The 26,717-nt window shown below is 39.4% G+C and overlaps 1 protein-coding gene across 2 annotated transcripts; it reads left to right on the forward strand.

Annotated features, from left to right (window-relative positions):
• Positions 1–155: 155 nt before the first annotated feature.
• AK3 (adenylate kinase 3) lies at positions 156–25,386 on the forward strand. Of its 2 annotated transcripts, none has more exons than XM_057723782.1 (5): positions 156–174; positions 13,193–13,312; positions 14,229–14,401; positions 15,048–15,166; positions 23,195–25,386. In XM_057723782.1, the coding sequence occupies exons 2-5, from the start codon at positions 13,252–13,254 to the stop codon at positions 23,313–23,315; spliced, it is 474 nt and encodes a 157-aa protein (XP_057579765.1). In that variant the 5' UTR covers positions 156–174; positions 13,193–13,251; the 3' UTR covers positions 23,316–25,386. The 2 variants fall into 2 exon arrangements, with proteins under 2 accessions (XP_057579765.1, XP_057579764.1); XM_057723781.1 differs by lacking the exon at positions 156–174 and adding an exon at positions 411–748.
• Positions 25,387–26,717: the final 1,331 nt, after the last annotated feature.

The following is a 26,717-nucleotide window of genomic DNA, read 5'->3' on the forward strand; positions in this document are numbered from 1 at the left end:
GGGGTGAAAGGCGCAAAGAGGCCGTTGTGGAGAAGGGGGGATATCCGGTAACCTAGGGGCGCGTAGCGGCGGCCGCAGGTCGGGAGGGGGCGCGGCAGGAGTTGCCGAGTGTGCAAGGAACTGGGCGAGGTCTCTCCGGCTGAGACTGGGCAGGACAGGGCGGGTCGCTAACAGGTGCGAGGAGTGGACCTGAGGGAAGCGGGGGGGCATTCCGGGGCCACGGAGGAGGGCCCCCACAGGCGGAGGAAAGCAAAGGCGGTGCGGGGCGGCGCCGCCGGGCGAGCAGGGAGGAAGCGCGGAGGGCCGCAGCTCGTGCTGGGCTGCCGAGGCGCTCGTAAAGGTCATCGCGGGAGCGCCTGGGGGGCGCGGCGGGCGGGGCGGGGCGGGGCGGGGCCAGGCGCGGGGGAGGGGAGCGCCCGGGTCGCCAGGGCGGGCGCGGCAGCCCGTCGCCTCACTTCCGGGAGCGCCCGGGTGCTGAGGCCGCCGCTCGCTCGCTCGCAGCGCTGCCAGCCGGCCGGCCCCGAGCCGCAGAGCGGGTGAGCGCGCAGCCAGGCCGAAGCCCCACCGTCGGCGCGGAGCCGTCCGCTCTCGGCGGCCATGGGGGCGTCTGCGCGGCTACTGCGCGCGGCTATCATGGGGGCGCCGGGCTCCGGCAAGGGCACCGTGTCCTCGCGCATCACCAAACACTTCGAGCTGAAGCACCTCTCCAGCGGGGACCTGCTCCGAGACAACATGCTTCGGGGCACAGGTGGGAGCCCGGGCGGGAGGGGCGGCCGTGCGCTGTCGCCCGGGTGGGGATTTGTGGGCGGAGGGGCCGGGTCGCGCGGGAAGTGGGTCCAGGGGTGCGGGCGCACCGTCTCCCACATGCCGCCCAGTGGGGAGACTTCGGGCTGCTGAGCGACTGCTCCCCGAAACTTCTGGCCTCTGTGGACAGCTTCAGGCGGGTTATTCAGGGAAGGCACTAGAAAGTTAGGACACGTTCGAAGTTCAAAGATTAAAGGAAACCACATGGCTTTGAGAGGTATGTCCAGCCCCAGTCGCAGCTGCTCCGAAGGGTCGGTCGAGCAGTGTGTGCTTATTCTCCGCGTGCCCTTGCGCTTGGAGAACTGTTAGCGCTTTCTTTTCTCTTTTACTTTTTGTTTGTTTGCTTGTTTGTTAAACGCTATGGAATTTTCTGGTTCTGACCTTTACCCCGTAATCTGAAGGCCGAGTATTATTTATCATCGTTGCTGTCACAAAATTGGCTTAGATCTCTAGACACGAAAACTATTCTTGTGCGTACTTATCTGAAAGACTTGTTTCTCATGCCAGATAAATTCTTATAACTCAGCACGAATTCTGATCAACAAACTGTACACTTTACAGTGGGTGGATTTTATCTTATGTAAATTATATCTTAAGAAAGCTGTTTTCAAAAAGTCAGCAGAAAGGTGAGTTTTTTTTTCTCTGAAAAGGGTTTTACTTTATTTTCCAAAACAAAGTCATTTTGAAGCTCCTTTTAAAAATTAGAACTAATTCCTTGCACAAGATGAAAAAGGATTGGAAACAGGATGGAAGTACATAATATTGAAAGTAAAGCCCTCTCTCATTCCCTGCCTCAGTCCCCTTCTTCAGAGGGGAGCAGTGTCATGTGTTTGCTTTTAGAAATCTGTATTTATGTATAAACACTTACAGAGTATATGTATATCCCTTGTTTTATGCGACGTGTACTCCTACTATATATGTGTTCTGCACCAGTGTGTTTTCACTTTATGTCTGGGATATCTTTCCACATCAAAACACAGAAATCCAGTTCATTATTTAACATTTGTGTAGGTATCTATTTGCTGGACCTGCCATGATTTATTTAAGTGATCTCCTATTGATGGGTTATATAGATTATTTCTAGGTGGGGTTTTTTGTTTCAGAATGCTGACATTAAAATGAAAAAACTATTTTTAGTTTGTTTCTTGGGGGTCTTTGGTTTATCACCTAATCTGGTGAATTACTACTTTTATTTTTCTCTTCTAACATTGATCTTTAAAAAAATCATAAAGTATTAAACTTCGTAAAGTTAAACTGTTTGGCCCACTTGCTAAGTGTTCATGCTGCAACATATGGACAAAAGTAACAATAAACAGTCCCCAGTACTGCACCTACTTGGGGTAAGGTTATCCAAAGTGGGAAGGAGTAAAGGATCCTTAAGCACGTCTCTGAAAAATAACTCAGCAGTGAGGTATAACTGCGTGTTAGAGAACACCTTCAGTGAAGAGTTAAAGATATGTTAACTTGTGAAAACACAAAACATTAAAAAATTAAATTTAAAGCAAATTAAGTAAACTTTTTTAAAAAATTAAGCAACAAGCCTCTTTGTTTATCCTTAACATCCCATGGGAAACCCATTGTTCTCTTCCTGACTCTACAACATGAAAAGAGAGGCTAGAGGAAGGGAGGAGAGGATCACTGGGAAAGATGTGCAGCCAGCCTCAGATGCCTGCTCTTTCTGAGTCTCTACAGGCAATTCTTTAACAAAGAAAACAGAATGTGGGGTTGAGGGAGGTGTCATGAGATTGTTATTACAGATGTTCTGTATCTCAAGACTAAGAATATATTCTCAAAAAATATTTGTGAATGGATTGGCTATTTCCCAACAGGATCAGAACCAAAGGAGAGGTGTAACCTTTTATTTAAAAAATACTGCTTAATGTTTTTTGATTCTAAGAGTAAAAGTATGTTTATAATAAGTGAGAAAAACAGGTCTTGAGAGTATAAAAAAAGAAAATTAAAGTCCTCCATAATTCTACCACCCAGAGACAATTCTCATTAACTCTTTGGTGCTTTTTCTTGTATTCTGTTTTTTCTTTCTCTTTTTTCTCTGTTGCATTTGTATGTGATGGCAAAATTGTTACAGTCTAAATGATTGGTCAGATAGCTTTTTTTTCACCCCTTCACACATCACTCAGCAGTCTTTTAATTTCATCAAGATTGCACAATTATTAATTGAATGTTTCATTATTATACACTTACATTGGTAACCATTCTTTGTTATAATTAATCCTGTTAAGACTATCCTTGTACATGAACATTGGCAGCATCTCTGCTTAATGGCTTCAAATAAATTCCCTAGTGTGGAATTTCTGGAAATACAGAACCATCAAACATGCTAAGGAAGGATGGTGCCAATTTACTTTCCTACCACCATTTCATGATGATGCTATGTTGTATAACCCATGGCTGTATCTTATAGCTATAGTTTAAAATCATCCTGGCAGATGTGATAAAGACACTGGAAGTATGTGGGAACCTGTTGACAGTAGCAAAGCTGGAGTAACTATAGACACCACTGAAGCGTGGAGTCGGAAAACTTGAGTCTGCCCTTTGTCATTACTCCAGCCCTCTCATTTAGAGATGAGGAAAGCAAGTTCAGGAGAGGTTTAAGAACTTGCTCAATAATAAAAAGCAGTCACGGGGAGATAAGAGTAGACACCCAGGTCTCCTTGTACGCCAATTAAATTACTCTCTTCATTATGCAGTATTTCCAAAATTGAGGTTCATGAGATAATTTTAGGTAGATAAAAAAGTTTTATCTAAAAAAAAATGCAAATAAAAACTCAGAAAAATTTTTTATTTCCAAGTGTATTTGGAAAATAACTAGCATACCAACCCTTTAATTTCATGAACATGATAGCTTATTAAATTAAAAGGCTGAGTCACTGAAGAAATTTATGTAGTAAATAATAGTTCAGCTATGGCAGAAATTGTAAGGTTGCCATGTGATTGCCCAAAGTTTGAGAAACTACACTACAGCTTAGTGCTTCTCAAAGACTTAATCCTGGACTAGATGGCTACCTCTTTTGAATCTCATTTGTTCACATTTGTAAGTTGAAGAAGTTGAACTTGAATCTGTAAGTTGGGGAAGTTGAACTCAGTAGGTAATCCTCAAAGTCTCTGTCAGCTCCCAAGTTTCTGTGTGTCTAACAAAACTTCTATTATGTATACCCAGGCAGCATAGACGTGCCTAATTAGAATGATATTGACAGTAGAGCAAATTATTTTTGTAATGGCAAAAATTTTGATTTCTATTGAAAATAGGCAAAACCATTTACATGGTTTTGAATTCCAAAAAATATAAAAGGACATTTAGAGAAAAGATTCTTTCACAGCTATTTCATGCACATACAACCCACGGTTTACCTATTCTTTTCTCTGTTCTTTTTTCTTTTTTACACAAATGAAAGTGAACAGTATGTACAGTTTTCTACCTTTAACAATGTTGCTTTCCACGATGTTTGCTTCGTTTCTTTTTCTCTAACAAAATGAGTTAGGCCTTTTTAAAATTCCATGGCTAGAATCCAGGATAATCCAGGCAGTTCATCCCTCCATCTGTCCATTCATTCATCCATCCATGGATTTGTCAAGCACCCAGTGTGTCCTGGGTACCAGAGATACAGAGACAAATTTATTTCATTGGAGGTGCTCACAGTTGGAACATGAGCAGGCCGATGGCCATTAGTCTGCTCGGGCTGCCGTAACAGAATAGCACAGACTGGGTGGCTTAAACAGTAGAAATTTATTTTCTTATAGTTCTGGAGGCCAGAAGTCCAAGATCAAAGCGACAGCAGGGTTGGTTTCTGGTGTGGCCTTTCTTCCTGGCTTGCAAATGGCCACCTTCTTACTGGGTCCTCATGTGCTCTTTCCTCTGTTGTGTACATTCCTGATGTCTCTTCCTCCCCTTGCAAGGACACCAATCATATTGGATTAAAGTCCCCCTTTATGACCTTATTTAACCTTATTTACCTCCGTAAAGGCCCCGTTTCTGAATACAGCCACACTGGGGGTTAGGGCTTCAACATACGGATTTTAAGGAGCACAATGCAGTCCGTACCAACATGTAAACAGGTAGTTTCAGAAGTGTGATAAGTGCTCCAACAGGGATAAGTCTGTGACATTATGGAAGTCCAGAGGAGGAACTTTTGGTTGCCTTGGAGGTTGAGGGACACCTCATCATGAAGGATCCTTTAAGATGTATCTTGAAAGATGAGTAAGAGCTTATCAGGCAACAGGAGAAGGAGGCTTGTGCAAAGGCTACAAGCACTCAGAGTATGTGGAACTCCTTGCTGGGCCCGTGGTTTGAGGGTTGGGTGGAAATGGTGGGGAAGTAGGTGGAGGAGAGAGAAGATGACACCAGACCCACTTGGGCCTTTATACAGTTCTTGAGTCGAGATTCTGTCCTGAAGCACAGTGGGAAGGGGAGGAATGTAGACCTGGGATGGGAATTCTTTCTAGGTGCTTCACTGAAGAGGAGTCAGATTGAGTGATGGCTGGAGGGAGGACCAATATCAAGGGATGTTTTGATTTTCAGTGTAATTCTTGTGAAATATCCCATGCATGAAAATATTATCATTTCTGTGATGGTTAGAAGAAGAATAAAATGAACACCCATATACCCACCATCAGACAGAAAACCAGGACTTTTGGGGTCCCCATATGTGCCCACCCATCACATTTCCTTCCTGCCCCTGCCCCCAAAGGTAACTACTATGTTGATTCAGAGTCTTTATTATTTGAGAAGTTGGTTTTGTTTTGTTTTTTTAAGCCCTTGATTGGGTGTAAAGCTATCATTTGACTTATTCCTGTTGTTCTCCTAGTTTTATTTTTTGTTTCAACATGTTTTTAAAGTAAAATTTTAGGTGCATTATAATTTAACAATGCTAAAAGCACTTTTATCAGGAACTAGATTAATTCTCTGTAGCCCTTTCTCTTGGTATATGTAGAAGAGAACTGTATTTACAGGTTGGTCAGTCCCTCTTTTGTACTTCATAGCTGCTCAAACAATAAGTTGTTTCCAGTTCATTCAGATGCAGGGTGTGATTGGTTTGAGGAGTGTTATAAGAATGATCAGATGTTAAAAGGAGATATAGAATTAAAAATGGTTTTTTGTATAATACAGACACCATCTCTCAGATTAATGTTTCTGTGTTTCAGAATTTCAGATTATTATCCTTAAAATCAAAAGCTGGTTTTAACCCTTTCTATTTTCCTTTAACCTTCCTTTTCTATTTTTATTTGTGAATAACTTTATAGAAAATTACTTTCTTTTGAATGATTTACTTTTAAACTAACTTTTTGTGTTTCGTAGGTGTGGAAGCTCCCAAATTTGTTAATTTTTTGAATCAAAAGGAAATAGTTCTTTAATGAGTCTGTTTAGATACATTAAATTGTAGGCAATCAAGGGAATAAAAATTTACTACATGTCCAAAGAATGTGCTGGACAAGAGTCCTTGCATAATTTTAGGAGGGAGTAAAAACTTGAAATGTAGTAAACAAACTGCCTAGACTTTGACATAGAGAGTTGAATCATTTTTATTTTTCTTCTAAATGGAAGCGTTACAGGCTTCAGATTTTAGTAACTAGTGTGAGTGGTTTAGTGATATAGAAAGTTGTTAGCGAGAATGAAAAAGATAATTAGACTATGCACGAGACTACTCACAAAGCAAAATATTTGGAGGTTTTTATATTATCAGTTTTGATGATAATTTTCTCTGAGTAGTGTTGATTTTATGAGTGGCTTTTTCTTTTGTTTTGCTTACCAGGTATTTTTCATCTTTACTTAAAAAAAAACTTTATTCAGATATAATTAACAGACCATAAAATTAACCCTCTTCAAGTATAAATCAATGTTTTTTTTTAAATTACATTTATTACATTGTGCAACCATCACCACAGTGAATTTCAGAAAAATTTTATCACCCCAAAAAGACAGCCTATTCCCATCAGTAGTCACTCTCCATTTTCTCCCAATGCTCCCAGCCCTGGACAACCACTGATCTTCCTTCTGTCTCTCTAGATTTGCCTACTCTGAACATTTCATATAAATGAAATGATGTAATATGTGATCTTTCGTATCTGACTTTTTCCACTTAGTGTGTTTTCAAAGTTCATATACTTAGTACCTCACTTCTTTTTACGGCTAAATAATATAATTTTGTATGGATAGTCCACGTTTTATTGATCCACTTGTCACTTTGATGAACGTTTGGGTTATTTCCACTTTTGGCTATTATGAATAATGTTGCTAGGAACATTCATATATAAGTTTTTGTGTGAACTTATGTTCTTATTTTTCTTAGAAAAATATACTTACGAGTTAAATTGCTATGCCATATGGTAACTCTGTTTATACTTTTGAAAAACTGCCACAACTGTTTTCCAAATTGCCTGCACCCTTTCTAATCCTACCAGCGATATATGAGGGTTTCAATTTCTCAACATTCTTGCCAACACTTGTTATGTCTTTTTTTAAAATAACTTTATTTATTTATTTATTGGCTGTATTGGGTCTTTGTTGCTACATACGGGCTTTGTCTAGTTGTGGTGAGCGGGGGCTACTCTTTGTTGTGGTGCGCTGGCTGCTCATTACCGTGGCTTCTCTTGTTGCAGAGCATAGGCTCTAGGCGCGAGGCCTTCAGGAGTTGTGGCACATGGGCTCAATAGCTGTGGCGCTTGGGCTTAGTTGCTCCGCAGCATGTGGGATCTTCCTGGAGCAGGGATCAAACCTTTGTCCCCTGCCAGGCGGATTGTTAACCACTGCGCGACCTAGGAAGTCCCGTTGTTATGTCTTTTTGATTATAGCCATCCTGGTGAGTGTGGAGTGATACCTCATTGTGGTTTCCATTTGTTATTTCCCTAGTGACTAATGATGTTGAGCATCTTTCCATGTGCTTATTGGCCATTTGTATATCCGTTTTTTCTTTCTTTTTTTTTGTACGCATCTATTTTATATTTTTATTTTTTTTAAGAACCTTTATTGAGATACAGTTCACAGACAATAAACAGCATATATTTAGTGTACACTTTGATATCCCAATCTCCCAATTCATTGCCCGCCAACTCTCCCCACTTTACCCACTTGGTGTCCATATGTTTGTTCTCTACATCTGTGTCTCTATTTCTGCCTTGCATTTCCTCTTTCATAGTTGTTAACATTTGCCTTATGTATTGAGGTGCTCCTATATTGGGTGCATATATATTTATAATTGTTACCTCCTCTTCTTGGATGAATCCCTTGGTTTTTATGTAATGTCCTTTCTGGTCTCTTGTGACATTTTTTATTTTAAAGTCCATTTTATCTGATATGAGTGTTGCTACTCCAGCTTTCTCTTGATTTTCATTTGCATGGAATATCTTTTTCCATCCCCTCACTTTCCCTCTGTATGTGTCCCTAGGTCTGAAGTGGGTCTCTTGTAGACAACATATATATGGGTCTTGTTTTTGTATCTATTCAGCCAGTCTGTGTCTTTCGGTTGGTGCATTTAGTCCATTTACATTCAAGGTAATTATTGATATGTATGTTCCTATTACCATTTTCTTAATTGTTTTGTTTTTGTTTTTGTAGGTCCTTCTCTTCTGTTTCCTGCTTAGAGAAGTTCCTTTAGCATTTGTTGTAGGGCTGGTTTGGTGGTGCTGAATTCTCTTACCTGTTGCTTGTCTGTAAAGCTTTTGATTTCTCTGTCGAATCTGAATGAGATCCTTGCTGGGTAGAGTATTCTTGTTGTAGGTTCTTCCCTTTCATCACTTGAAATATACCATGCCACTCCCTTCTGGCTTGCAGAGTTTCTGCTAAGAAATCAGCTGTTACCCTTATGGGAGTTCCCTTGTATGTTATTTGTCGTTTTTCCCTTGTTGCTTTTAATAACATTTCTCTGTCTTTAATTTCTGTCAATTTGACTACTACATGTCTTGGCATGTTTCTGCTTGGGTTTATCCTGCCTGGGACTCTGTGCTTCCTGCACTTGGGTAGTGATTTCCTTTCCCATGTTAGGGAAGTTTTCAACTATAATCTCTTCCAGTATTTTCTTGAGTCCTTTCTCTCTCTTTTCTCCTTCTGGGACCCCTGTAATGCGCATGTTGGTGCATTTAACATTGTCCCAGAGGTCTTTTAGGCTGTCTTCAGTTCTTTTCATTCTTTTTTCTTTATTCTTTTCCATGTCAGTGATTATCACCATTCTGTCTTCCAGGTCACTTATTCGCCCTTCTGCCTCAGTTAATCTGCTGTTGGTTCCTTCTAGTGTAGTGTTCATTTCAGTTATTTTGTTGCATATCTCTGTTTGTTTGCTCTTTACTTCTTCTAGGTCTTTGGTAAACTTTTCAATCTTTGCATCTAGTCTTTTTTCCAAGTCCTGGATCATCTTCACCATCATTATTCTGAATTCTTTTTCTATAAGAGTGCCTGTCTCCTCTTCATTTAATTGTTTTTCTGGGGTTTTATCTTGTCCCTTCATCTGGTACAAAGTCCTCTTCTTTTTCATTTTCTGTGTCTTTCTGTGGCTGTGGTTTTCAGTTCCACAAGACGAAATACTGGTAATACCGCTTGATACAGCTGTCTGCCCTCTTGTGGAGAAAGCTATCTAGGAGGCTCGAGCGTGCTTCCTGATGGGAGGGACTGATGGTGGGTAGGGCTGGGTGGGTGGAGCTCAGTAAAACTTTAATCCGATTTGGTGGATGGAGCTCAGTGACACTTTAATCTGCTTGTCTGCCAATGGGTGGGGCGTGTTCCCACCTTGTTTGATGTTTGGCCTGAGGCTATCCAGCACTGGAGCTTACAGGCTCTTTGGTGGGGCTAATGGCAGACTCTGGGAGGGCTCACACCAATGAGCACTTCCCAGAAGCCCTGCTGCCAGTGCCCCTTTCTCCTCGGTGAGCCACAGCTGCCCCCCACCTCTGCAGGCAACCCTCCAACACCAGCAGGTAGGTCTGGTTCAGTCTCCTGTGGGGTCACTGCTCCATCCCCCTGGGTCCTGGTGAGCACACTTTTTTGTGTGCCCTCCAAGAGTGGAGTCTCTGTTTCCCCCAGTCCTCTGGAGGTCCTGCAATCAAATCCTGCTGGCTTTCAAAGTCTGATTCTCTGGGGATTCCTCCTCCCGTTGCTGGACTCCCAGGTTAGGAAGCCTGACGTGGGGCTCAGAACCCTCACTTTAGTGGGTGGACTTCTGCAGTATAACTGTTCTCCAGTTTGTGAGTCACCCACCCAGCATTTATGGGATTTGATTTTAACGTGATTGCACCCCTCCTACCATCTCATTGCGGCTTCTCCTTTGTCTCTGGATGTGGAGTGTCTTTTTTGGTGAGTTCCAGCGTCCCTCTGTCGATGATTGTTCAGCAGTCAGTTGTAACTCTGGTGCTCCTGCAAGAGGGAGTGGGCGCACATCCTCCTGCTCCACCGTCTTGATCCTATCTCTATGTCTGGTTTTTTGTACTCAGATCCTTTGCCCATTAAAAAAAAACAGGTTGTCTTTTCTAATGCTGAGTTGTAAGAGTTCTTTAGATAGTCTAGATACAAGTTCCTTATTAGATATATGATTTACAGAGATGTTCTCCCATTCTGTGGATTGGCTTTTCACTTTGGTCATGCTACTCTTTGAAGCATAAAAGTTTTCAATTTTAATGCAGTCTAATTAAGAGTGTTGTGGTTTTAGCTCTTACATTGAGGTTTAACATGGTGGTAGGTGGAGGCCCACCTAACCTGACCTGTGCTCTTGCATATGGATATTCGGTTGCCCTAGCACCCCGTGTTGAGAAGACTGTTCCTTCCCCCATGGAATTGTCTTGGTATCCTTGTTGGAAATCAACTGACCGTAAATGTGAGGGGTTATTTCTGGGCTCTCATTTCTGTCCCATGTGTTCATACAAAAACTTATATGTGAATATTCATAGCAACATTATATCTATCCATATGCCAGTACCAACGGTCCTTTGAAATCTGAAGTGTGTGTCCTCCAACTTGGTTCTTCTTTTTCAAAATTGTTTTCAGCTATTTTGGGTACCTGGCATTTCCATATGAATTTTACAATCGTTTGGTCAGTTTCTATAAAGACACCAGCTAGGATCTGATAGGATTGCATTGAATCTGTAGATCATTCAGGGAGTATTGCCATCTTAATATTAACTTTTCTAATACATGAATATAAGCTGTCTTTCCATTTAGTTAGGTCTTTAATCTTTTTCAACAATGTTGTAGTTTTCAGATTTCCAGTTTTATGCTTTTTTAAAAAAGTGTACTGCTAAGTTTTTTATTCTTTTTGACACAGTTGTAAATGGAATTTTCTTAAACTTACTCTTTTTTTTATAAATTAATTAATTAATTAATATATTTATTTATTTTATTGGCTGTGTTGGGTCTTTTTTGCTGTGCGCGGGCTTTCTTTTTTTTTAGTTGCGGTGAGTGGGGGCTACTCATCGTTGTGGTGCGCGGGCTCCTCATTGCCGTGGCTTCTCTTGTTGCAGAGCACAGGCTCTAGGTGCGTGGGCTTCAGTTGTTGCAGCACATGGGCTCAATAGTTGTGGCTCACGGGCTCCAAAGCGCAGGCTCAATAGTTGTGGTGCACGGGCTTAGTTGCTCTCCGGCATGTGGGATCTTCCTGGAGCAGGGATTGAACCCGTGTCCCCTGCCTTGGCAGGTGGATTCTCAACCACTGCACCACCTAGGAAGCCCTGGAATTTTCTTAATTTCATTTTCATATTGTTCATTTTTGTGTACTGCTGATCTTGTACCTTGCAACGTTGCTGAACTCATTTATTAGTTCTAATAGTTTTTTAGTAGATTCCTTAGGATTTTATATATACAAGATCATGTCATCTGCAAATAGAGATAGTTTTACTTCTTCCTTTCTGAATGCTTTTTATTTCTTTTTCTGGACTAATTGCCCTGGCCACAGTCTCTGGTACAGTGTTGAAGTGGCAAGGACAGATCGTATTTTCTTAAGGCTATTCATATACTTAATATGAAATTAAGTACTTTATTAGTTAATCCCATCATCTCAATCCATTTGTTGCCATTGTTGAGGGCTTGGCCTGAAGAGTGAGAGGGGAAGGGAGGGACCAATACCAGTTTTAGGGACTCAGTCTTGGAGACTTGAGATTTTCCTCAGTACTGTTGGTGAGTTTGAGCTCTGTGTCCCCCAAAGCAGTGGTCAAAAGCCTGACAACAGAGAGGTGCACATACACATACGCATATTAAGTATTTGGACCTTTCCAAGAGGGTATTTTAGTGGGTCCTGGGTGCTCTCAAAACCCAGGGCCTCTTCGAGATGCTTTTTATAAATGCACGCAGTACAGCTGTCAAATGGTAGTCAGTTTCCACGTAGTTAATGTGCTTAGTTAGAAATCTAAAGTTTCATGAATTTGACAGTTTAGGATCTGTTCTGAAGTCAGCATGTGAATTCAAATCAAGAATTATGAAAACAGTCATAAACTTTGACTCTTTAGTCACTGACTCCTGAGAATTTATCCATCAGAAATAATTCAGGAACCACTCCCACCCCCCAAGAAAAAGAGTGTTAAGATTTTTAAAAGCAGAAGTGGTAGGGAAAAATCAAGGCTAATTTAAAAATTTAAATGTCCAACAGTATATACTGCCATGATACAGTATAATTTTATCAAACCTAGATATAGATGGAGTATTAGTTATCAAAAATGACTAAATAACTATATAAAATCACTGAGAAGTGTTTACAAAATGATGCTAAGTGAAAAAAGAACACAAAACTGTAAGTACACAGATTATTACAATGGCATTAAAAATTTTAAATGTGTGTAAATATAGTTTGGTAAGACATTATGAGGAAATTAAAATACTGTTGCATAATAATGACATGTAATTGTAGGGAGTATTTTAAAGTTGTTTATCACTTTTTATCAGGGTATTTTATTAATAAAAATGTAACATGATCACAGTTCTGATCTGGTCAAAAACTGAATTGTGACAGCAGCATCTATTTTAGAGGATTAGAAAAATCTCTACAGGAACATGATCTCAGGCACTTAAACTGAGCCTCTGAAAAATAATGACTATTTCAATTTTTTTTTTTAATAATTTCAGTTACTATGTATATATTTTTCTGATATGAAATATAGAGAAATACAGAAAAATGCAAATATGTTTAAAGAAATCATATAATTCTATCACAGAGATGACTACTGCTAACATATTGGTCTCTAGCTTTCCATTATTTTTATGTTTATGTATTTTTATATAATGGAGATTTTGAAATAGGCATAGATTATTTTGTAATCTATGTTTTTATCACAAAAGTTGATGGTGCACATTTTCAAATGAGTGTGTTATCTGGGGGGCTTCTTTAGGCAACCAGTTTCCTAAATGGGGTAGAGTAAATCCACTTGCTGACTTGCCTTTTTTTTCCCTCCTCTGCTATAGAAATTGGTGTGTTAGCCAAGACTTTCATTGATCAAGGGAAGCTCATCCCAGATGATGTCATGACTCGGTTGGTTCTTCATGAGCTGAAAAATCTCACCCAATATAGCTGGCTACTGGATGGTAAGTGGAGTATTGAGAATATTTCAGCTGCCCCAAAAGATGCATGCAGACAGGAGAGTGAGCATTTCATGTGCTACAGACAGTGATGGTGGGCAGGGAGCCTGAGTGCTGCCCACCTTGGGGCCTTGAGGGCCAGTAATCTTCTCTGGCCTGCTTCTTTTTCCAAATGCAAAGAGGGAAGTGAACTGCTTGATTTCTAAGCTCCTACAGATATGACTTTTGTTCCTTCCCTTTTTTTTTGAGAATATTTAAGAAGAGGGAAGATCACAAAAGGAAGAAGGAAGGCTGGAGAGTAACTTACAATCACCTGTAAACAGTCCCCAGCCAGAGGTGTGGCAGGATCCTTGAGGATAGGTTGATTTTTAGTTTCTAGAGAGAGGTGTTTATTATAAGGCATTCGCTCACGCAATTATGGAGGCAGACAAATCTCAAGATTTTCAAAGCAAGTCAGGAAGCTGGAGACCCAAGAGAGCTGGTGGTATGATGGTGTAGTTCCCATTTGAAGGCAGGTGAGACCCAGGAAGAGCTGATGTTTGAGTTGGAGTCCAAAGACAGGAAAAAGCAATGTCCTAACTCCAAGGCAGTCAGGCAGGAGGAATTCTCCCTTACCTTCTGGGGAGAGCCAGCCCTTTGTTCTATCCAGGCCCACCCACATTAGGGGTAACAATCTGCTTTACTCAGTCAACTGATTTAAGTGTTAATCTCAACCCAGAAGACACCCTCACAGATACACCCAGAATATTGTTTGACCAAAAAGCCAAGCAACCGGTGGTCTGGAAAAGTTGACACATAAAATTAACGATCACGGTTGCTCTGCAACTGTCATCAGCCTTTCTGGTGTTATTGCTTTTGTTCAGATTGCTCATCATTAACTAACTTCCTTCCTTTGTTCAATTAAAAAATTTACTTTGTAAAGGTTTTCCAAGGACACTTCCACAGGCAGAAGCCCTGGATAGATCCTATCAGATAGACACAGTGATTAATCTGAATGTGCCCTTTGAGGTCATCAAACAACGCCTCACTGCTCGCTGGATTCATCCAGGCAGCGGCCGCGTCTACAACATCGAATTCAACCCTCCCAAAACCATGGTGAGTCGTTAGAGGGGAGCTGACTTGGCCTTCTGAGTAGCCAACTGTCTCCAGTCCTCTTGCCCTCACAGATGATGTTGGATACCCTGGGTGATCAGAACTCCTGAGGGCATGTTCTCAGGTTACTTGGTGTAGTAGTCTACGGGTCTAGTCCAGTCAGCGTGGTAGTAGAGGCGTCCCCAGGAGCAACAGGGGTTTGTTATTCCTTCAAAAGCATGTATTGATTTCCTGCTCTGTGCCAGGGTGTGTGTTAGAAATTGGGACAGTAGGGATTAATGACACCTTGGGTTATTTAGGGCTTGCAGTTGAGATTCTCAGCCTGTAGCTGAATCTTTTTACATATACATGTGTATAATATAATATATATATTACTGTATAATATAAACATAATATATAAAATTATCTAAAGGCTACTTAGAAAACCTTTTGCTCTAAAGAGAAGGTGATTGACAATGTGGAAATGATCCTGGGGTCTCTTGGCTCTGTGTTGTAATGACCTGGGTTTGGATTTGATTCCATTTATGTAAAAGCACATTTTTGTGTTTGGTGCTTGCATAGATGTCTCTTTAAAAATCAGTTAACTACCTATAAAAATATCCTTCAAAACTATGGTATTTGATGCCAGCATCTTCTAATTCCCATTTAGGGCATTGATGATCTGACTGGGGAGCCTCTCATTCAGCGTGAGGATGATAGACCAGAGACGGTTGTCAAGAGACTGAAGGCTTACGAAGCCCAGACAGAGCCCGTCCTGGAATACTACCGGTGAGTTGGTCGCTTTTCAGAACTTCTCTTGTATGATGAATCACTAAATCATTTTCTGATTATCCATGCTTTATAGCCAAAATGCCAAAGTACCAGAAGATCCAACTCAAATTGGTTTAAATAGTAAAGGAAATTTATTAGCATGTGTAACAGAGAAGCCCAGAAGGTAGTTTGGGCTTCAGTTGCCCCTAGGTTTGATCAAAATTTTGCTGTGCTCTCAGCTTTGTATTGGCTCTGTCCTTAGTCTTACTGCATAGTTATAGATGGTTGCTAGGAACAGCCACAGCATCCTCTTTATGAAAGACTGAGGGGTCACCTTTCCCCCAGTGAACAGAAGCCATAGATTGAACCAACTTGAACAGCCACTGTGGTCAGGGAATGCCTTCCATTTGAGGCCTAGGTTACTGCCCATTCCCGAACCAGTCACTGGGATGGCAGAGATTACACTGATTGGTCCACACCCAGAGCAGGGAGTGGGTCAGTCTTACCCAAACTCTGCTGTCTAGTGTAAGGAGGGCTGAAATGAATGCCAGAGAGGCATACCTAGTGGTGCCCACTCCCTGTGACAATAGAGCACACTATAGCACAGAAGACTCTCAAAGGGCAGCTAATCCTCAGGTCATTTATTTGGCAGACAATCTTTAAAAGTTTATATTCTAACATAGTTGTGTTAATTCTTAAGGGAATTCATATCCCACCACAAATATGGGAACTCTACTGAATTAATATTTGACTCAGGCTAGGAAACAATTCCGTTTCTTTACGCAGCGTTCCCCTTTCCTAACAGAGGATTTTTTTTTCTTTTTTAGAACTTTTATTGAGATATAATTGGCATACAATAAACTGCATATATTTAAAGTGTACAGTTTGATATTTTGTTCTTAATAGTAATGTATATATGGCAATCTCAATCTCCCAATTCATCCACCCCCAACTCCCCCCTCCGCTTTCCCCACTTGGTGTCCATATGTTTGTTCTCTACATCTGTGTCTCTATTTCTGCCTTGCAAACTGGTTGATCTGTACCATTTTTCTAGATTCTGCATATATGCGTTAATACACAATATTTGTTTTTCTCTTTCTGACTCACTTCACTCTGTATGACAGTCTCTAGGTTCATCCATGTTTCTGCAAATGTCCCAATTTTGTTCCTTTTTATGGCTGAGTAATATTCCATCGTATATATGTACCACATCTTCTTTATCCATTCATCTGTTGATGGACATTTAGGTTGCTTTCATGACCTGGCTATTGTGAATAGTGCTGCCATGAACATTGGGGTGCATATGTCTTTTCGAATTATGGTGTTCTCTGGGTATATGCTCAGTAGTGGGATTGTTGGGTCATATGGTAATTCTATTTTTAGTTTTTCAAGGAACCTCCATACAGCTCTCCATAGTGGCTGTATCAATTTACATTCCCACCAACAGTGCAAGAGCGTTCCCTTTTCTCAGCATTTATTGTTTGTAAATTTTCTGATGATGCCTGTTTTGACAGGTGTGAGGTGATATCTCATTGTAGTTTTGATTAGCATTTCTCTAATAATTAGTGATGTTGAGCAGCTTTTCATGTGCCTCTTGGCCATTTGTGTGTCTTCTTTGGAGAAATGCCTTTTTAGGTTTTCTGCCCATTTTTTGATTGGATTGTTTGTTTTTTTGACATTGAGCTGAATGAACTGTTTATATATTTTGGAGAGTAATCCTTTGTCTGTTGATTTGTTTGCAAATATTTTCTCCCATTCTGAGTGCTGTCTGTGTCTTGTTTATAGTTTCCTTTGCTGTGCAAAAGCTTTGAGGTTTCATTAGGTCCCACTTATTTATTTTTGTTTTTATTTCCATTACTCTAGGAGGTGGGTCAAAAAAGATCTTTCTGTGACTAACAGAGGATTGATTACATTAGCTTTTCTTTCATTCATTCACTTACTGAATAATGACTCAGCATTAAGACAGGACAGTGCTGTGGTTAGAGCACAGACTCTGGAGCCACAGTGCCCAAGTTCAAATCCCAGCTCACTGTTTATTAACTTGGCCTTAACCTCTTGTTTAACCTCTTGTATTTTCCACTATAAAAGGGGGGTGAGACTAGAGGGTTGAAAGATGGAGTTATATATGTAACTCTTAGAACTGTATCTCACACACATTAAGCACTATATGATTGTTAGCTATTATTATCGTTGTTGTAATGGGGTAACTATGCAGTGAATTCTGAAGCAGTAGTCTCCAAAATATTTTAATAGTTATTTCTGGAGGGTGAAATTACAAGGGGGCTGGCGATTCACTTTCTACAGGAGCTGTTACTATAAATTTGTGATTATATAATGGGCCTGGCTCTGCAGATTACCAGCTATGTGGCCCTGGGTAAGGTGTTTCAACTTCTGTGCCAGGAATTCTTCATTTGTAAAATCAGAGCGGTGTTAAGGGTTGTTACAAAGTTTATAGGGTTGTTAAGGGAATTAAGGGAGAGAATCCATGTAAAAACTTACAACAGTCCTGGCACTGTTAAATCACTCAGTGGTAAGGATTATTGTTTACTCTGTTGACACTGTGCTAGCCCTTGGTCCACACAGATAATTAGACCCAGTCCCTGCCAGCCCCAAAGAAACTCACGTTCTTTATGAGGCAGAGTGCTGGGTAGACAGTATTTATCATACAGTATGATATGTGCTTATATGAATCAGGGACCTAATTCACCCTAGCTTAAGCAAAAGGGAAATTTATTGGTCATGTAACTAAAGGGTCCAAAGGTAGGTGGTTTGGCTCCAGGTGTTCAAACAGTGTTGTCAGCCTTCGGTCACTCTCAGCTCCATTTTCCTGTGTTGGCTTCAATCTCAGGTGAGCTTTCCCTGTGTGAGCCCCTCAGCATTCCTGCTCACCTCCTACCAGTTTATCTACCGCAGCAGAAAAGAGAGCCTCTTTGCCTGCAAAAGTCCTGGAGTTGGCACTGACTAGCTCTGATCATATCCATCCTTGAAGCTAGGAAGTGGAGACAGTCCCATCTGCATCTCACGGACTGAGTTTGGTGAAAAGGTTGTTTCCTAAAAGGGGTTTGTTATTCATTCAAAAGTAATCAGAAGAATGGAGAACATATTGTTGCTGAGCTGATAACACTGCCAGGCTATTAAGAGAGGTAATAACCGAATGCAGTGGAAGTACAGTGGCTATAGGGATTAGTTCTGTAAAATGTGAGAAGGGAATTTGGGGAAGGCTGTAGAGATGTAAAGTGTATGGCCCAGGTCCCTATCTTAGGAGATACCCTAGTCTTTCTCAGCTTCTGGCTTTTGCTACCTCTTGCCATTCATTGAAGCATTTCCATCTAAGCTCCTGCACATAGAACTAGGACTGGACTTAAACAACAATTTAAACTGGTATTTGCAGCAGCCTTAGTGAGAGTCGTCATTGTTATTTTCAAATACTGACAGTTGTATTGTTGCTTTTAAAACTCTTCTCAGCTGTGGGACATTTGATAGTGTAATTAGGTCTGTGTTTACTAGCAACATGATGCTTTTACTTTTTAGAGGACCAATAGGTGAAGCTGGTTCCATTTCACTACATAGAAATTAAGGTGACAAATGTTCATCCAAAGTACAGCTTTAGGATTGAATAGGTGCCTGTAGTTGTTCCCTAAGTAATTAACCCACTGTGACTTTGGTTTGATTTTAAGGTGGCTCTTCGAGAGGCTTACAACAGCTAAGAAGCTTGTTCTCTTGAAAGTTTTACAAGATGCCTGCGAATTTAGAAGCAAGAGGGCTTTAGCAGACGTTTCTTACCAAGAAAACAGTGGGAATTATTTAAGTTAGTCTTAACTGTGGCAAATCTTATGAAGCATACAGAAAGGAATGCTTTTGTTCCCAGTGAAGCATCTTAAAATCTAGTGAAAAGGTTGCAAAGATATGACTGATCCTGATTTTAGAAAGTAATAAACCAGAGTTCTTCATTTGCTCTTGTGCAGCCTTTAAGCCAGTGTGTATATGAGTAGTTGGAAGAGGGTGAACAAGAGGAATGCCAGAATCTCTGGCAGGAATCTGTCTGTTTTGAAAAGCAACCCCTCCCTGGGTTCTGATCCTTCTCACTATCGAACCCCCAGGAAACTGGAGTGAATAGACTGACTGCTGGCCTGGTAACAAGCCAGACAAATCTGCCTGGGGAGAAATGAAGAAACCCAAAAGGGAACACAATGAAATCATTTTAAAATTCCCCTTTCCCCTAAAATGCAGAAGGAGAGCATAGAGAAAAAATAAACCTAGGTGAAAGAAGGAAGGTTAATCAAGTATTAGAAAGCTGTCTTGCAAAGGGGTAAGTAGACAGAGAAAGCCAAGGGTGTTCTGGTGTTTGGGAGGACCTGTGTTTGGAAACCTACTACCATTTTGGTGATTTGAGTTACTACTTTACATCCTCCCTAACACATAGTTTTATCAGTAAAATAAGGAAACTTGAGCTTTAAAGAGGATTAAATGAATTGTTATATGTAAAGCACTTAGCACATGCTCAAAAAATGATAGGTTCATCTTAAAAGTGACCATTTCTGTTAGCCAGAGGGCACAACTGAAACCAAAATCTAGGTTTTCCAACACCCAGACAAGTGCCTCTCTTGATCACACAGACCTATACTTACTGAGACCCTTAAATCCACACTATCATCTTTTAAGAATCATTTTGAAAAGCTCATTAGGAAAACTCAGTCCTGTGGGTGTTTTTTCTTTCATTTTTTAAAAATTGAAGTATAATTGACTTACAATATTATATAGGTTTCAGGTGTACAACATAGTGATTCAATATTTTTATATTATAAAATGATTACAGTAAGTCTAGTTACTGTCACCAAAGTTATTACAATATCACTGCCTGTATTCCCTGTGATGTACATTATAGCCCCATGACATTTATTTTATAACCAGAAGTTTCTACATCTTAATATCCCTCACCTATTTTTCTTATTCTCCTCTATCCCTCCTCTCTGGCAACCACCAATTTGTTCTCTGTATCTGAGTCTGTTCTTTGTTTTGTTTGTTCATTTGTTTTTTAGATTCCACATAAAAGTGAAACCATACAATATTCACATTTCTCTGTCTGACTTCACTTAGCATAATATGCTGTAGGTGCATCTATTTTTTGCAAATGGCAAGATTTCATTCTTTTTATGGCTGAATAATATTCCATTTTATTATAACATTAATACAATAAAATGATATTATAATATAATATAAAATTATTATTATTTATCATACTCCATTATATATACATGCTAATAATATTCAAATATTTATAATAATATTCCATTTTATATATAAAATGTATATACACACACACACTATGTCTTCTTTATGCATTCATCATTGATGGACACAGGTTGTTTCCATATCTTGGGTATTGTAAATAATGCTTTAGTGAATATGGAGGTGCCTTTAGCTTTTCTTTTTTTTTTTTAATTTATTTATTTTTTGGGGGGTTGTGTTGGGTCTTTGTTGGTGCACATGGGTTTTCTTTAGTTGCGGCAAGCAGGGGCTACTCTTTGTTGTGGTGCACGGGCTTCTCATTGTGGTGACTTCTTTTGTTGTGGAGCACAGTCTCTAGGCATGTGGGCTTCAGTAGTTGCAGCACACAGGGTCAGTAGTTGTGGCATACGGGCTTAGTTGCTCCGTGGCATGTGGGATCTTCCCGGCCCAGGGATTGAACCCATGTCCCCTGCATTGGCAAGAGGATTCTTAACCTCTGTGCTACCAGGGAAGTCCCATGGAAGTGCATATAGCTTTTCAAGTTAGCATTTTTGTTTTCTTTGGATAAATACCTAGAAGTAGAATTGCTGGGTCATATTATAGTTCTATTTTTAATTTTTTTGAGGAACCTCCATACTGTTTTCCATAGTGGCTGCACCAGTTTACATTTCCACCAACAGTGCATGGTGGTTCCCTTTTATCCACATCTTTGCCAACACTTGTTATTTGTTGGGGTTTTTTTTTTTTTTTTAATAAAAGCCATTTGACAGGTGTGAGGTGATACCTGGTTTTGGTTTTAATATGCATCTCCCTGATGATTAGTGATGGTGAACATCTTTTTGTGTGTCTGTTGGCCATCTGTTTGTCTTCTTTGGAAAGATGTCAGTTCAGGTCCTCTGCCCATTTTTAAGGCAGGTTTTTTTTTTTTTTTTGATGTTGAGTTGTATGAGTTCTTTGTGTATTTTGGATATTAACCCCTTATCGGATATATCATTTCCAAATATCTTCTCCCATTCTGTAGGCTGTCTTTTTGTTTTGTTGATAGTTTCCTGGGCTGTGCAGAGTCTATTTAGTTTGATATAGTCCCATGTGTTTATTTTTGCTTTTGTTTCCCTTGCCTGAGGAGACAGATCCAAAAAAATATTGCCAAAACTGATTTCAAAGAGCATACTGCCTATGTTTTCTTCTAGGAGTTTTATGGCTTCAGGTCTTACGTTTAAGTCTTTAATCCTTAATCCTTTTTTTTTTAATATTTTTTTATTTGTCTTGGCTGTACTGAGTCTTAGTTGCGGCACATGGGATCTTCGTTGCAGCATATGGGCTTCTTAGTTGTGGCATGAGGGCTTCTTAGTTGCAGCATGCAGACTCTTTGTTGCAGCATGCATGTGGGATCTAGTTCCCCGACCAGGGGTTGAATCCAGGCCTGCTGCATTGGGAACATGGAGCCTTACCCACTGGACCACCAGGGCAGTCCCTAAGTCTTTAAGCCTTCTTGATTTTGTGTATATGGTGTGAAAAAGTAATCCAGTTTGATTCTTTCGCATGTAGCTGTCCACTTTTTCCAGCACCATTTATTGAAAAGGGTGTCTTTTCCCCCTGTATATTCTTGCCTCCTTTGTCATAGATTAATTGACCATATAAGTACAGGTTCATTTCTGGGCTGCTTATTCACTTCCATTGATCTATGTACCTGGTTTTGTGCTAGTATCATACTGTTTTGATTACTCTAGCTTTGTAGTATAATCTGAAGCCAGGGAGCATGATGCCTCCAGCTCTGTTCTTCCTCAAGATTGTTTTGGCTATTCAGGGTCTTTTGTGTATCCATACAAATTTTAGAATTATTTGTTCTGGTGCTTTGAAGAATGCCATCGATATTTTGATAGGGATTGTATTGAATCTGTAGATTGTCTTGCATGATATGGTCATTTTAACAATATTAATTGTTCCAATCCATGAACGTGGTAAATCTTTCCATTTTTTTGTGTGTGTCTTCTTCAGTTTCTTTCATCAGTGCCTTACAGTTTTCCAAGTATAGGTCTTTTACCTTCTTGGTTAGATTTATTCCTAGGGTTTTTTTGTTTGTTTTCATTTTTGTTTTTGATGCAGTTGTAAGTGGAATTTTCTTAACTTCTCTAGTAGTTTGTTATTAGTGTATAAAAATACAACAAATTTCTATATATTAATTTTGTATCCTGAAACTTTACTTCTTCTATTAGTTCTAATAGTTTTTTGGTGGCATCTTTAAGATTTTCTATGTACAGTATCATGTCATCTGTAAACGTGACAGTTTTAGTTCTTCCGTTCCAATTTGGATTCTTTTTTTCCCCCTTGTTTGATTGCTGAGGCTAGGACTACTAATACTATGTTAAATAAAAGTGATGAGAGTGGGCATCCTTGTCTTGTTTCTGATCTTAGAGGAAATACTTTCAGCTTTTCACCATTGAGTATATTGGCTGTAGGTTTGTCATATATGGTGTTAATTACATTGAGGTATATTCCCTTTATACCCACTTTGTTGAGAGTTTTTATCATAAATGGATTTTAATTTTGTCAAAAGCTATTCTGTATCTATCGAGATGATCATACGATTTTTATTCTTCATTTTGTTAATGTGGTGTATCATATTGATTTGTAGGTATTGAACCATCCTTGCTGGGATAAATCCCACTTCATCATGGTGTATGATCCTTGCTGTTGAATTTGGTTTGTTAATATTTTGTTGAGGATTTTTGCATCTATGTCATCAGTGATATTGGCCCATGATTTTCTTTTTTTATGCTGTCAGACCTGTCTTTTTTGTTTGTTTTTCATCCTTAGGAAAAAAGGGGTGTTGGAAACATTCTCTGGAACAGAAACCAATAAGATCTGGCCACATGTATATGCTTTCCTACAAACAAAAGTTCCACAGGTAAACCAGAAAACGTCAGTTACTCCATGAGGAAAAGTGCATATAACTAGTAAGATGAGCAGAAGCTCTTTGTCTGTGCATTTAGTGGTTCCTTATCCTAAGACTCTGTCATGTATAAATTCTTTGAAAATTGTTGTTTTACTTCTGCTGATTTTATTCTGGAAATTAAAGATGTGCCAAATGAGTCAGATATGAAGATTGATCTTTTGAAGTGTTTGTTGTGTTTTATCCAGTTATCTTCTATGGATGTACAATTAAAAACATCAGAGATGTCTAAACTTTTGAAAATTGTTGAGCATAATTAAAAGAGCAATTGGTAATAATCTAAGTTTTGTTCAGAAGAGAAGAGGTTGATAAAGTTTCCTTATTTTTCTGGAAAAGTAAAAAAAGAAAAAAATTCCATGTCAGTTGTGGAAAGTGTCTTATCAGAGGCTTTTGTGTAGACTGATGCCAAAAGAGATCTCTAGCACTGTGGTACTGGTTTTGTGGGACACTATGTCTACAGAATTCCAGGAAAAAAGCTACTGGATATACAGATTCATTGCAGGATGCAAATTCACTGCTGCTTTTTATTGACCTGAAACAAATAGACTGCCAGATATTTCTCCAGCAAAATGGGTTTATTCGAGATCAGCAGATAATTTGGGGCTTGCAACCATGGTGAGCCATGTGCAAGTCCTCCCCACAGCAAGGCAAGAAGAATGCTTTTATAAAGGGGAAAGGAAGTTGGGAGTGCTGTAGTAAACAAAGAGTCCATGGCTTTTCATTGGCTGAATCCTTGCCAGTTTTCTTCCTTTTGGGCTATGCTGTCTTCACAAGGCATAAGAGCTCCCTCTTGTGGTCTCCTGACTCTATTTAATTGAGGTTTCTGTTTATTTTTTTACACTTTACAGTAGCAAACTTACAATAGCCATATATGCTATATTTTGTTGTTAAACATTTGTTTACTCCACATTTTCAGTTTGCTATAAAAATGTATCAATTAGCATATAAGGAAATATATTTTCTTAACAACTTATTTTCTTTGAAAATACTTGTGTACTAAGGGATATGATTTGTTATAAATTGACGTCATAAATTCTTGTTGCAAAAGCACCAAAGTTGAATTTTTAATAGAATCTGCAGTTTCAGGTGTTACTCAGGTTAAGAAATATGTGCTTTAGGATCTATTTGCCAGTTTCTCTTTTTTTGATCCAAATGTATGATCTGCCTTGATGAATAACAAATTAAAGAGAAAACAAAGAGACAAAGAGAAACAGAGAGACAGGAAGAAAGGGAGAGAGAGGGAGGGAGGGAGGTGGGGAGGAAGCCAGGGAGGGAGGTGGGGAAGCAAGGGAGGAAGGAAGGAAGGAAACCCACCGCACTTTGCCATTGGGAAATAGGTCAGGTTTGCCTGGGGGAAATTCCCTTGACATAAATAACAATCGTAATTAGTAAACAGGTGTAGCAATTAAAAAGATTTACATGACCTGTTAAACCAGGAAACTGACTGATTTTGCTTGGAAGAGTTCTTTATTCCTAATCAAAGAAATTGACACCTGCTAGTATTCACTGCTGTCCTACCTTAATGGAGAAGAATTCTGCTGGTCAGTGTAATCTGAGCAGTCATTTTAAAATGAAAATGATTGGATTCCTTAGTGGGGCAATAGGATGCATGCTTATGTATGGTGGCCTGGTAGGAAGAGCAGGGCAATGAGAGGTGAAGGAGAAATCCGACAATATCTTCAGTTCTCTTACTTGGTGCTAGATTAAATGAAACAAGTCATTGTAATAAGCTATTATTAACTGCCTTTGAAAATTTGGCCCATTTTATTCTAGGCACTGAAAATACAAATGCCAGCAAGTAATTCTTATGTATCTTGTGGGGGAAAAGACCTTACTTTTCTTTGATTATTAAAAATTTAATATTGATCTTTCAAAAATATACCAAGTTTTTAAAAAGGATTATGGTAAACATTTCATTCTTCACAAAACGTCCTTTAATGCCTTATTTGAATGTTGTTATGTGCATTCTAAAAATGTTGGGAACTGCTCTACTTATGAATTATCAAGTGTACATTAATGTCAATGAATTAGAATTAAATGAAAATTGAAAACTGTGGATATTACTTTGTCTTCGGTAATTCACAGGGCCCACTCTATCTAACCTCCCCTTCTGCTGCTGTGCTGTCTCATCGGCGTCTGAATTAGCGTCCACTTTCCAAATAATAATTGTCTTAAAACAGTACTGTTTTATGTACATAGGCTAGTTTCATTTTACACTTTATCTCCTGCTATAGTATTGTAGCCATACTGGCCTTCTTGACATCTTCAGATTTGGGAATCAAAAAGAGGGATAAAATTAAGACCTTCCTGTGATCATTCCCTCCCCACTCCCAAAACAACCGAAAGTTTTGCACATACATCCATTACTTTGGGAACTGCCTGCACTATTACAAAAAAGAACTTGTATTCTGATATAATAACTATCATTATGATTTATGTGCCACAGAATATATCTGAAGCTGAATGCCATGGCCAGAAGCTACTATGCCTTATAATACTAATAAATAAAAGCTAATAATACTTCAACCCGTTACCCTATTTTCTGGAGTACCTATTATTTCGGTACACCTTTCATAAGCAGGGTGTGCTGTGGGAAATGCAAATTGGCAGTTAGTTAGTACCATCCAGAAATTTATTTCTTAATTCCATTTGAAATAGTCCAGATTTCTAAATCCTACCCCATAGCTGCTTCCCCTCCAGCTACTTACAATGGCATTTGAGCAAAATAAAATATTTTGGACATTCATAGCTTGTGACAAAACTTACCTATGTTAACAACAAATCATGGTAATTGCAGACCTCAGATTATATTAAATTGCTATAATATTGTAACCAACGGCAATAAATTTGTATTTTAAAACGTTTATAAGTTGTCTTTTCATTAACAAAAGAAGATATTCCAAGATACTGGTAAACTGCAGAAATAGCCTTCCTATCTTTGCAATTCAGGTCTGATTTTAGAAGTTATAGTTTAGGGGACTTCCTCGGTGGCACAGTGGTTAAGAATCTGGCAATTTTAAACACAGAGGAGTCTGTGTTTAAAGCTTCCGGTAAAAGCCAACATGCTTTGTAGAGTCCACATCTAGCTCTAGCTTTTATTTAGCTCACTAATGATCACGTTTTTCCATATATACAGCATTAAGTAAAAAGCTGAATTGTCACATATATCAAATTGCATGTTGGAAGGATTTCACCGAAGTGTAAATCTGTCTGGTTGATGTGTCTTATTTTACCAAAGCACTCTAAATAAGTGTTTGAAGAGTAAATAGCATGACAAATCATGCTATTTAAAGAAACAAGTGAAATATGTGGGAATTTTAAAAAATCATTTTCATACTTAGAAAAGATCAAACTTTTACGTCTAATTCTTTAAGGCTTATGAGAATG

Source organism: Hippopotamus amphibius, chromosome 2 (genome assembly GCF_030028045.1).
Source record: "Hippopotamus amphibius kiboko isolate mHipAmp2 chromosome 2, mHipAmp2.hap2, whole genome shotgun sequence".
NCBI classification, from domain to species: domain Eukaryota; kingdom Metazoa; phylum Chordata; class Mammalia; order Artiodactyla; family Hippopotamidae; genus Hippopotamus; species Hippopotamus amphibius.